This window comes from Macrobrachium rosenbergii, chromosome 25, assembly GCF_040412425.1.
Source record: "Macrobrachium rosenbergii isolate ZJJX-2024 chromosome 25, ASM4041242v1, whole genome shotgun sequence".
Taxonomy (NCBI): domain Eukaryota; kingdom Metazoa; phylum Arthropoda; class Malacostraca; order Decapoda; family Palaemonidae; genus Macrobrachium; species Macrobrachium rosenbergii.
In genome coordinates this window covers 48,522,936-48,536,416 of record NC_089765.1, presented here as the reverse complement: position 1 = coordinate 48,536,416, position 13,481 = coordinate 48,522,936, and the positions used below count along the sequence as shown (strand labels likewise).

At 34.2% G+C, this 13,481-nt stretch overlaps 1 protein-coding gene across 1 annotated transcript; it reads left to right on the top strand.

Moving 5' to 3' along the window:
* The first annotated feature begins 10,397 nt into the window (after positions 1–10,397).
* LOC136852253 (uncharacterized) lies at positions 10,398–12,501 on the top strand. Its single transcript, XM_067126706.1, has 3 exons — positions 10,398–10,534; positions 11,606–11,731; positions 12,352–12,501. The coding sequence occupies exons 1-3, from the start codon at positions 10,499–10,501 to the stop codon at positions 12,499–12,501; spliced, it is 312 nt and encodes a 103-aa protein (XP_066982807.1). The 5' UTR covers positions 10,398–10,498.
* The last annotated feature ends 980 nt before the right edge of the window (positions 12,502–13,481 follow it).

Here is a 13,481-nt window from a genome sequence, read left to right as displayed (position 1 = left end):
CAACCATATATATATATATATATATATATATATATATATATATATATATATATATATATATATATATATATATATTAATGTGTAATATATATATTAATGCACATAATTTATCACTCCACCATAAAAAATGCTTTTTCACAAGATATATAAAAAAGTAGATTAGATTGACCAAAATGAAAATCATAGCACATTCTGTTTGTCAGAAATTATAATGCATAATGTTTTCAAATATAACATACACGCAGACAGAAAAAATGCCTCTGAAATATTAAATAGATCTTTGAAATTCTGTCGAGTGAGAGATTTCACAGTGGCTGAGAGTTTGTATGTAGTGAATGTAAGCTGTTATCCATATATACCCAAATGTCCTCATGAAATATATAATAATAATAATAAAGTTTTCAAACGGAGTTTTCATTCTCCTTTCAAGGTAGCTTATATATAAATTATATATATGTGTATATATATATATATATATATATATATATATATATATATATATATATATATATATAATTTTCTTATCACCGTGATTCATATACAAGCATTAAGCTACAAGCGTCCTTTAATATCCAATTCGTTCTACCTCGGAAATAATATATTTTCATATATGTTACCCGGAGGGGCATTTTTTAGTTGATAATAAGTTCGTCGTCTTGTGGGCTCCAACCACCGAAGACAAGAACTCAGGACTACAGTGACGCGAATTTAACCACGGCCAACAAGTGCGGTTAAATTCGCGTCACTGTAGTCTTCGGCGGTTCGAGCCCACGAGACGGCGAGCTTATTATCAACTAAAATTTCCTTCGGATAACATATATGAAAATATATTATTTCAAGGTAAAGCAATTGATATTAAAGGTCGTTTGTAGTTGAATGTTTATATATATATATATATATATATATATATATATATATATATATATATATATATATATATATATATATATATATATATATATATATATATATATATTATGCCCTATTATACAAGGTCAGATAGGGTCATAACCTCCTTCCACATCTGTTTTAAGAACAATGTCATATCAACTTATATCTCAAAGATTCCCCGGTAGCAATGGCCAGCCTGCGTACTGAGTCAGCACATTCTCTCTCTCTCTCTCTCTCTCTCTCTCTCTCTCTCTCTCTCTCTCCCTCTCTCATTATCCAAATCAGTAACTGAACTAAGGAAGAGCAGCAAACACATGAATACAAAAAATATAATTTATTTGGTAATCTAAAATGGCAAGTGGTTTTAAATGAAATAAAAATGAAATGGGAATATCTTCGTCCCAGAATTGGTACCCTCAAAATAACCAAGTAAGATAACATGGTTCTATCAACTTCCACTAAATAAGTCTCTACAACATAAGAATTAATAAGTCAGCATGACCGAAGTCATGATAAGTCACATTCCCCTCCATCTATTTGACCTCAGATTCAATACATCCGAGGAAACAAAGAGAAAAACACAACTTTTAAAATTAGGCATAGAGAAAAATAAATGTGGTATGTTTTCCCATGTTACCAACCCCAAAAGAAATGCACAAAATTAAACATGGTTAAGCCAAAATCAAAGAGACTTCAAGATAAAAATAAATAAATAATTCAGTACATGTTAAACAAAGTTAATTAAACCCATTCAGGTTTTCTTGAAAATAAAGTTCCAGCTCACCTCACAGGCAGTCACAAAATCTGCCAGGGAAGCAGATCTGAGCACAAAGGGATCTAACTCTGAAATGTCTAACCTGTACTCAGATTGAAAGATTCACACCTTGTATGGCACTGTTTCCATTTACCTTTGCCCAGAATGTTTCCGAGTAAACTGCTTAACCCCCCAAAAGATCAACAATATAATATATCAGTATCCTTAAGCGTTTCATATATTTTATTTATATATATATTTGTTTATATATAAAACAATTTAAGCCCGTATCATGAACAATCTCCTTTGTCTTAAGCATTGATTATTGTACTTAACAGTCAGATGATTATGGCGAGTTGAAGCAATAGCCAATAACTTCATTCCAAAACACTATACGTAAACGAGAAGGTAAACGTCTCAAAATTCTCAATGGGAATGTTAGATAGAGGAGATTATTATTATTATTATTATTATTATTATTATTATTATTATTATTATTATTATTATTATTATTATTATATAGTACATCAAAGGTGAAATTAATTAAAGATACAAGTTTCTCTGCATATTTTTACCAGCCTTCTTCTCTTCCGGACAAGCGCAAGGACTCTGGAGTTCGTTGCTGCTCTCGGCGTCCTTGGCGATTGTAAACATTCATCCACGTATTCAAAACCCTTTATTTCTTCAGTAATAATGACTTTTATACTGGTGCTAAAACGAGGTAGTTGGTGAATTGACCTTCATAGTGGTCCTAAGGAAGTTGGTAACTGATGAATTGCGACTGAATTGTTACGTTAGTAAATATAATCGTCTTGTAATTGGTTGCAATTATTATGTTGTTTTGTGGTGTTTTGTGGTAGATACAAAGTCTCTATGTTGCGTTTGGTTTCAGGTCTCTGCTTACGTTCGTTTTTTAGGGCAACAGAAATTATTTGTTTGATTATATGTTTATCATTGAGTTGTATTACGTTTTGTGAATGTATATAGTATATATATATATATATATATATATATATATATATATATATATATATATATATATATATATATATATATATATATATAATTTATATTATCATGAACCACACTTGGTTCCATAGTAGGTTCTTAATAAAAAAATAAGATCGGAACTGGATGAAACTTGCAGCAAATGAGAAACACTGGAGAGAGGAGTTTAAGCAAAAACCAACGAGTAACCTTAACTAATTTATTACAGTAATTTACATTATCTGCAAAAATGAGTCAGTTACCACAAATTAATAAATAGTTACTCAAAATGATTCAGCAGCAAAATAAAACATTTACTATCAAAATTAGCAGTTACATCCCAATGAGTCAGCTTCAAAACTAAATAGTTACATCATAAATGATCAGCAGCAAAATCAAATAGTTACAGCAGAAAATGAGGCAGTAGAAAAATCAAATATTTACAGCAGCAAAATCAAAAGGTTACATCATAAATGAGGCAGCAGCAGGATCAAATAGTTACATCATAAATGAGGCAGCAGCAAGATCAAATAGTTACATCATAAATGAGGTAGCAGCAAGATCAAATAGTTACATATAAATGAGGCAGCAGCAAGATCAAATAGTTACATCATAAGTGATGCAGCAGCAAAATGTAATGCTATACAAAATTTCAAAATACTTAATACAGGACCTCGAAGCATAACTCGAAAAAAATGACAAAACAGCCTGTAAAGATAATCATAAAATGGCAGTCTCATACATTGTATCATTTTAAGAACTTTGTTACAACGATTAATTAAAAACCCTAAAATATAATATAATAATAACAAAATTACACACTCTCAATTACATGTGTCTTAGAGACACTAGCAGGCTAAATAATACCACCATGAGAATACAACTCAAAATGACACCTCAACAGACGATCATACCCAGGTCGTCAGTACAGCATTATGCTGCCACTGAGGTCACCCTCAACATAATGTCACTCTCCAGGCGACAAAACCATGCGATGCCAGACGATGTCACACTCCACCCGATGTCGCTCTCCAGACGACGAAAATGACGCCATGCCAGACGATGTCACACTCCACCTGATGTTGCTCTCCAGACGACGGAAACCACGCCATGCCAGACTATGTCACAATCCACCCGATGTCACTCTCCAAACGGTGACAATAATGCTGCCCAATAACTGCTGACTGCTGACTTGAAGTTACATCAATCATCCTTAAGTTTCAAATTAGGTTCATTACATTGGATTAATTTATCATACATAGTAATTTGCATTATATACAAGTGAGGCAGGTCCAGGGCAGCAGCAAGTCAGGTTCATAGCAGCAGAGAATTGGTATCTCGGCAGCAGAGCAGCAGGGAGTCATTTGGATAAGCGACAGGTAGTACCAACCTGCTGTCTTCAGCGGGAGGTGGAGGACCTCTTCGTCTGTAGTGTGACACCTTCCCTGATGGCAGCATGAGGATGTTTCGATGGCTCAACCATGGTCATCTGTGTGAGGATTTGTTCCTTCTACAGCAAATGGCTGTCTCGACGACTCAATCAGGGTCATCTGTTTTGTGGATGTGTTCCTGTTGCGAAGCCAGTGGCTGTCTCGATGCCTCGACCGTGTTCGTCTGTTTGTCAGCATCCTCTTGATAGTGGTGACTGTCTCGACTACTCTTCGGGTTTGTCTGTTTTTGTGGTGTGCTATTTGGGTGTTATTTAATTTACTGCTCATGTATTTATTGTTGCTTTTGTTGTGGTGTTTATTATGCAGCTTGATTTTGTATTTATATTATAACATTTATTTCATTGCTGATGTATTTATTATACTGACTATTTTTGTATTATACTGCCAGTGTATTATTTATGCTATTGTTATGCTGCCTGTGATTTGTTTATTGATCTATTTAAAAATTAATTACTTGGGTTTTACATGTTGCTGCCTCTGTTATTTGTAATGTTTATTTAATTGGTCACTTTAAGTATTTCCTCTCCTGGACCTGACTCACTTGTATATGATGTAAATTACTATGTATAATAAATTAATCCAATGTGATGAACCTGATTTGGTTCAGCAAGTTCTAAAATTCAAAAAAAGAATGGGACTGGAATGACTGACAGCAGTTGTGACAAACAAAGGAAACCAAAAATATAGCCTTAAGATTAATTTATTATACACAAATGTACAAGTGAGCCAGGTCCTCTTACAAACAAATCAAATAAACATTATACATATAATGAATTAACAATAACAAAGGCAGCAACAGAAAAACCCAATTAAATAGTTTAAACTCAATAAACAATTCATAAGCAGCATAACCATAACACAATAAAAGAAGCATCATAAGTACTAAAAACAAAACACACCACAAATGCAAAAGCAGTAAAATACATGTTATAGTAAACACAAAACCAGGCAGCATAATACACACAAAACACAGCATCATAAATAATGAAAAAGCCAGAAAACCAGGTAGCATAATACACAAATATAGTAACAGTAAAATCAATAAAAAAAAAACAGACATCACATTCACAAACAGACAAACTCCTAAGAGTTGTCGAAAAAGACATGACCGTCACTAAAATGCAGAAAAACAACAGACGAACAAGGTCGAGGCATCGAAACAACCAAGGTTACGGAATCAGGAATACATAAACAGACGACCCCTATCATGTCGTCTAGACATCCAACTACTGCCATTAACGCAGGAGTCGCACCAGCAGGCTAAGAGGTCTTCCACCTCCCGCCGAGGGCAACAGATAAGCACAGTTGCACAACCTGTCGTTCATCCAAATGACGTCTACAGCTCAGCTGCCAGAATACTGCTATTCTGAACCAGACTTGCTACTGCCATGGACCTGATTGACGCTGTGAAAGTCAACGAGACAAAAGTCAATTCACCCCACAAAGAAAAAACACTTACAGGTAAGGAGGCAACAACCCACCAAGAGAACAATCGGCAAACGGTTGTACCATGAAAACGACAGTTTAAGCTTACAATATACACACAAATAAATACACACACACACACACACACACACACATATATATATATATATATATATATATATATATATATATATATATATATATATATATATATATATATATATATATATATATATATATATATATATATATATGTGTGTGTGTGTATAATATATATGTATATATATATATATATATATATATATATATATATATATATATATATATATATATATATATATATATATATATATATATATATATATATATATATATATATATATATATACATATTTTATATACCCATGTTTTGTACATATGCATATTTATTTAGTATTACAGTACCTTTCCCCTTGTCAGATTGTGTTTTGTTAGGTCTTTTCGTTTCCCCAAGTTCTTTAAGAATATTCAAGTCATTCTTAGAAAAGAATGGTGTCCAACGAGCAGTTAAGTTGTTAAAAGTTTTGTGAGTTGTACCATGTAGTTGGGATCGCATTTTAGGTACATCCTAGGGGATGAATCTAAATTCAGAATGGTCAGGAGAACCTCAGTACTTTGCTATCTTTAAGATAGAAGACCGAATTAACCGTTTTTTGAAATATCTTAAAGATTATATAATCATTAGTGAAACTACTTATACTTCATTATATAGTACAGGTACCTCGTATGGAGTGATGTATGGGCTACCTAAAATTCATAAAGAAGGTATGCCTATGAGGCCCATCCTCACCTCTTATGCTACTTCTAATTATAAAATTGCTAAATTTCTTGTACATCTCCTAGCTCCTTTAACTATGAATATCTATAATTGTAAGAATTCAGAATAGTTTAAGGAAAAAACCTTACCCCAGGATTCAGACTTATTCATGGTTAGCATGGATGTGGAGTCTCTTTTTACTAATGTACCGGTAGAAGAAACCATTGACATTATTGTTAGCTGTATTTTCACTGACCCAGATGCCACTTTTAATAAATTTAACCTCACGGATTTTAGAAAATTGCTCGAGCTCGCTGTGCAGGACACAGCCTTTGTTTTTAACGGTAAAGCCTACATTCCGGTTGATGGTATGGCGATGGGATCCCCTTTGGGTTCCACCTTTGGAAACATTTTTATGTGCTCCCTGGAGGAGCGCATACTGGACAATTGTCCTTTGGCCTACCATCCCTTATTTTATAGTAGGTACGTGGATGATACCTTTCTACTGCTCAGAGATAAAGATCAAGCTGACAAATTTCTTGATTATGCCAATAAAATACATACTAATATTAATTTTACAATTGAATATGAAAATGAAAATAAGCCTCCATTTTTATATGTAACAGTTTTTAAATATAATGATCATTTTAACGCCACGGTTTTTAGAAAGAAAACTGTTCCCATGTGTATATTTCACATATTTCTTATGCTGTTCTATTCCCTGGGAAGGAGAATAGAACAGCATATGAAATGTGTGAGATATGCTCAGGGGAACAGTGGTATTTTTGTACATGTTTGTGAGAACAATCATGCTATCAACTGGGAGGGGCAAAGAGGATTGTATATTCTAATAATGCACTGGAAAAGAATATCACTGAATCTAGCGTTACAAAAGAAAGTTACAGCCATAATATGACTATCAGTCAAGGGACGTATAAGTTTGATCCTTTAATATTAAAAGAAATTTGTAAATTGTTTAAATTTTAAGGTAGGCAGTAGAGATGTATGAAAATAGAATTATCATATTTGTAAACACAGTATGGGGGCAGCAGTGCTAATGAGGTTTCCAAACTCCGCCTCCCTGACACCTATCAGGTTTGGATCTGTTGTCACCTATGGTCAGTATGTTTATCAGTATTGTCCCCTGAGAGTATATTGTGATTTTTAGCAAAAAATTTCTGAAGGCCACTCATATATTGACACCGGCCTGTGGGTGGATAAGTAGTCTCTAACGGTTGTGTATGTTCTCTCCTGTTGATTGAAGACACAACTTCCTTTCGGGAGGGTGGTTATCAACGTTCCTATTTCTTCACTATCTTTCGTTGCCATCGTTCTTCGCCATCGTTCGTCGCCGCTCTGCTACCGCTACCTTCCGCTAAGTCACCCTTTTAGCGACCAAAATTTGTGGGAATTTCGTGTATTTAAGTCCGTACACGATAGAAAAGTTCATTGAACTGACGTAGATATTAGCGACTTTCATACGTCCGCCAGTACTGTTTGTTTTCGTCAGTCTTCACTTGCTGCGATCGGCGAAGATTAGCTGCAAGTTGCCGCTAGTCTCACAAATTTCGTTATACTTCTTATAAAAATCACCGCTGATCTATGCCGTGATTATTACTATTGTTCTTATTATTGTAATAGTTAATTATTAAACTAAATTTCTTGTTGATCTTATGCGAACGTTCGGAAACTTCAAACTGGCAGAGATTTACCGCTGTCAATTTTTCACTCCGATCGACGCAAAAAGTTTCGCTGCTTCGTGGAATATTTCGTTCTGCTTCGTTCCCTTCTGCTACCTTCTAATGCTGTGTTGATGTTTCTAGTGCTGAAGACCGTCTTGAAATTATTTGCGCTTTTAAATTGAGAGTTAGTTATTAGCGCAGTCACTCTCCAGTCTCTGTAAATTTCTCTAGGGCCGTGAACATTTATTGTTTTTCAAATGCGCGCTGTGCGAAATCCCTCCAAGCTTGCCACCAGTTTTATATTACGCATATGCACTTTTATGTTGTGGTATGCGTTCCCAATGTTTGAATGACTCTGCTTCTGTCTGTTGTTATTCACTTGGTAAATAATTCTTCTCACACTGTATAACTTATTTCAGGAGGGAGGGGTAATGGATTCACCGGGCACTTCTTAAGTTTTATTCTTATAACACTAAATTGTTCACACGGCCAGCCACACTGGACTTAGAAATTTCTCTTGATGTCAGAGAGGAGAGCGACACAGATCTTACCCAAAAAGGGTTCAAGTTAACTCTAACTAAAAATTGATCAGAATGAACTCTGGACCTATGTTGAATAAAACTCCGCCTCCTTGAGGAAGTCGACTCTAATCTTAATGGTTCAATTTCAACTCCCACTTTGGCAAAGGACAAATCAGGTCAATTTTGCTGACCTTTTCATTTAATCATTCCTTTAGCTCCTCCTTACTTTCCCATAACTCGACGTTGGTTGTGGTCAAACTCAATTTACTTGGTCTCATGGCTCATCATTTCAAGTTATCAACACCGCGTCTCTCTTTCTCTCTCTCTCTCTCTCTCTCTCTCTCTCTCTTCATAATCATATTTTGCATATCAGTTCTTCAATTTCATACTTTAAAATTCACTGTTCTTTGGAAATACTTTCAAATTCATTGCAAACTATATATAGCTATTATATAGTCATATATAATATATATAGTTATTGATATATATATAAAACATATATATATAAATATATATCCGCTTATTATCTATTATACCACCAACGTACGTATTAGGTATATGTGGCATACGCACATCACTGATTCATATGATTGGCATTATCAGTGTTTCAAACATCGTTTAATATGCAATAAAGATGCAAAATATTTCTTCGGTAATTCATAATGATTATTTTCACCTAATTATCTTAAACATGACGATTTTTATTGATAATAAGTAACAAGTCAAGCACAGGAACGACGAACTTGATCATATACAAGAACTCAGGACTAACAACGATGGGCTTTACTACAGCCAACAAGTTTGTATAAGTTGATACTGGCTCATCTACAAATTCCCGTCGAACTCAGGTTCTTTTACTTTTCTTGTCAATATCAAACCCACCTCTGCCAGCTAACCATGTCGAAATCAACATGAAATTTAGCCATTGTTATGACTTTTTATCACATCACCATGATTCATATACAAGCATTAAGCTACAAAGGTCCTTCAATATACAATTCTGGTCTACCTCGGAACAAATATATTTTCATATATGTTACCGATGAATTTTTAGTTGATAATAAGTTTCGTCCATGGACTCGACCAACGAAAGCAAAGAACTCAGGACTACAGTGACGCCTTTTCTCTTGGCATAATATCATTTATAAGTTGATACTGGCTCACTGATCAAATTCCCTTTGAACTCAGGTATTTGTATTTTTAGAGTCGATATCAACCCACCTCTGCCATGTTCCCATGTAAATTTTGTTGATGTTATATATTATGACTTTTATCACATACTTTCATATACAATAATTAAAGCTTACAAACGTCCTTTAATTTTTGACTCTACCTCGGAAATAATATATTTGCTATATGTTATAGTGTAATTTTTTTTTCGTTGATAATAAGTTCGTATTCTATCAGTCAACGTCATAAAAGGTCATAATATGGTTGCGTTTACGACAAATGCATATAACTTCATCATAATATGGTTATTTTTATCTATGCTAAAAATTGTACAAATAAAGTTTGAATTCGACGGAAATCTTATAGATGGGAGCTGGTCATCAAATCTACCTCCTTTTTGATGCCGTGTGAGATAAAGTATAATCATTGTAAGTCACAACGTTTTTTCTTTCTGAAGATAGTTTTGATATTCATCACAATAAGTCAACGATATCGGAAACGCTGATTTTTAACCAATCACAAGTTACATATGAGCATGTGCCAAATCTATTTCCGTGGTGGACAGATGAGATAAAACCGACGTTTGTTGCTAGTCCATAGCTCGAACAGATCGATGTGAACGATAATCATTATTTGACCATTTTTTGTTTTTAACATAATCATTGTACTTTTTGCAGTGGTTGTTTATCTCTGTGATTATCACAGCCATTGTTATTTAACAGAAGAATGCCTACTGAGTGAAGAGTGCGCTGCCAACAACGGAACATGCAGGAAGACTTGTGCTGAGGGAGAAGAGCCGCTACCAGGAGCTAGTTGCTGGGATGTGGTCGGTGATTCCTGCGTGTGTTGCGTTCCAAGTGAGTACAAATCTTCTACGGCCAGTGGAATGCTCTGTGAAAGCTCGATTGAATAAGAACATGAAACTTTTCGTTTAGTCGACAATCAACGTCATGTCTGAAAAGCGAGACAAAATTCCACGTCAGTCATCCTTAAAGAAATATAGTCGATTCACTTCAAAACAGCACAAAATGTGTTTTGAATATCACTAATCGCGTTGCATATCTTAAAAAATCATTTAGACCTAGACAGTGTTTTATCAAATTAAATACTTTTTTAGGTCTGTTCTATACACAATTCAGACGCTGTGAGAAACAATTTCGGTCCACTTTCAAAGGGCCACACGTCCCAAACCAGATTTCAAGACAGAGAATTGATTACCAATTTATGAAATCTTAAACTTCGATTACTATGAGATTCGTGAAACTCGGGTGTCCAACCAGGTGAATGAACTTTTTTCTTAATTCACTGGTCTTGGATATTCGGGACCGTGCAATATTTTGAAGATCACAGGCCATTTTCAAGTTTTACTTGTCATTTTTCTCTTTATTTCTTATCAATATTTGTAGCATTCACATATCGCTCATGGTATCCGGTCAATTAAATTTTCAGTATCTTAATTTGCTCTTGTTTTTATGAGACTTAGTACACAGGTAGATGTAGGCTGGTAATTACCTGGTCCTCTCGTGCCGTTGACCTCGCCTTGTAAATTCAGAATTTTTCAATATCCTGAACTAACATCATGCACCAGAATTCCAACCATCCCACAGAATGCGCACCAGCATTTTTGGGCTTTCTAATGAGCCATGGATAATTTCTGTTCGTCTTAATATTATTTTGCAAATATTGATAGCACTGAAAAGGGAAAAATAATGAAAACCAAACCTCAAGTTATTTTTGTTTTAAGTTCTTAAGCAGTCAAGCATTTGTTTCGTAATTTCAGTCAACGATGTGGAAAATATTAACATTGATCCGATATTTAAGTATTTTAACACTTTGAAACCCGACTAAATTTACTGTGATCGTGTACTAATCTTCTTGCCATACTAATCTTCTTGCCATTACTTGCGTTTCTTCCTCAATACAATTAGGACAGCCATGTGAACCATCATTCTACTGTCAATCAGCTGGAGGCTTTTGCAACCAGACATGTCCCCCTGGGACGTATCCGGACCCAAGTCTGTGCGAAAATGGCTGCAATTGCTGTCTCGAATATGGTAAGTGGCTAAGCCCTGCTTTCGTTGTGAACTTGGTAAAACCTGTTGCTGTTGTAGAATTAGGCAGAACTTAAGCATAAGATCTTGCTCCCTCAAAAAGCTTTGGGGGAAAAGTGTAGGTAGCCTAGTGCTGATAAAATATCGGATAGACTTTTTGTTCAACAGTCAGAGGAGGTAATCGCAAACTGAAAATCAGTGATGTAAGCTAGTCATTTTATCTGAGATCACGGAGATCGTAAAGGCTGCCATTTTAAATCTATCATTCTTCATCAAAATACCAGTAATCCCACGTGAAAAGGTATTTTAGATAGGCATAATTATCAAGGTGCATTATATTCATTATTTATTTTGTTAAAACGGTTCTTTGTAATATAATGACTCTGATTCATGTTAGTATTAATACGTATTTTCATTAATCACCAATACGTCAAAAGTAAACTGACCTACTCTCAGTGAATTTGTAAACAAACATTCGAAAAAGAAAGTTCTTTTAATTAGACCCGTGTATCTGCCTTGCATTCTAGTAAAACAGTTAGATGATTTGTTTCCACTGAAAACATACATTTCCTTCAGATTCAGCACAATAACGGAGACACTAAAAACACGGCTGTTCCTTTCAGCTTGCGACAACACAACGGCCTGCCTGGATATCCATGGCTATTGCACCTCGAACCCTGACACCTGTGATGGTCTATTACTCCCAGAGATGTGTGCTGGAGAGAACTGCTCTTGCTGCTGGCCAAGTAAGCTCATCCAGCACTCTGTGTTGATCGTTACAAAAGGAACAATTTTCGTTCCTTTGAGTCGAGTGAATTTTGGTGCAGAACACTTATGCTGCCCTTAATTCATCCCAATATTTCTTTCTTTGTTTAAAGCTTCTCATTTTTCTGAATCTTACAAGAATACCATTTCTTTAAATTTTATTTATTTTTGCACGTGACAAAATGAGAACAGTTTTGTGTTGTTTCAGTAAATGACATTATTACCAATTATAAAGGCTAAGACATATGAAATGACATTTTCATATCATGAAGAGAACTAATTCAGAAATCATCAGAAAGTGAAGAGCATTCCAATTACCTTGACTCCTTAGCATGAAAACTGACTGTGGAAGGCAGTGACCGAAACAATGCCATTTTCAAGAGAATCCATCTGGATAGTTGTAATGTTTACAAAACGTTAACATTTTGTCAGGTTACATCCATCTGGATTGTTGGTAGTTATATATATATTTATATAAATATATATAATATTTTGTCATATTACATCATATTTATAAATGTATTATTTTTATATATATATATATATATATATATATATATATATATATATATATATATATATATATATATATATATATATATATATATATATATATATATATATATATATATATGTATATATAATCTACACACACATGTGTGTGTATTCTGAAGTAGCTTAAGATGATAAAATTTCAGTCCACTTTATATTTTAGGACTGAATGTGCCGTAGAGTACTTCAAATGAGACTTTCATACTGAATTTTTTTATATACAGAACTGCATGAAAAAATTCAACCAAAACTAAACATGAAAACCATACATTAGAAGTAGTTGTGCAGTAAATAATTACTTTGTTATTCCGGTAAACGATATTGGAAAAAATTACCACTGATCTGATATTTAGTACTTTTTGATTTTTTGGAACCTGAAGAAATTCAATGGAAACGAGTTCTTATGCTCTTGCCATTTCTTGCATTCCTACATCAG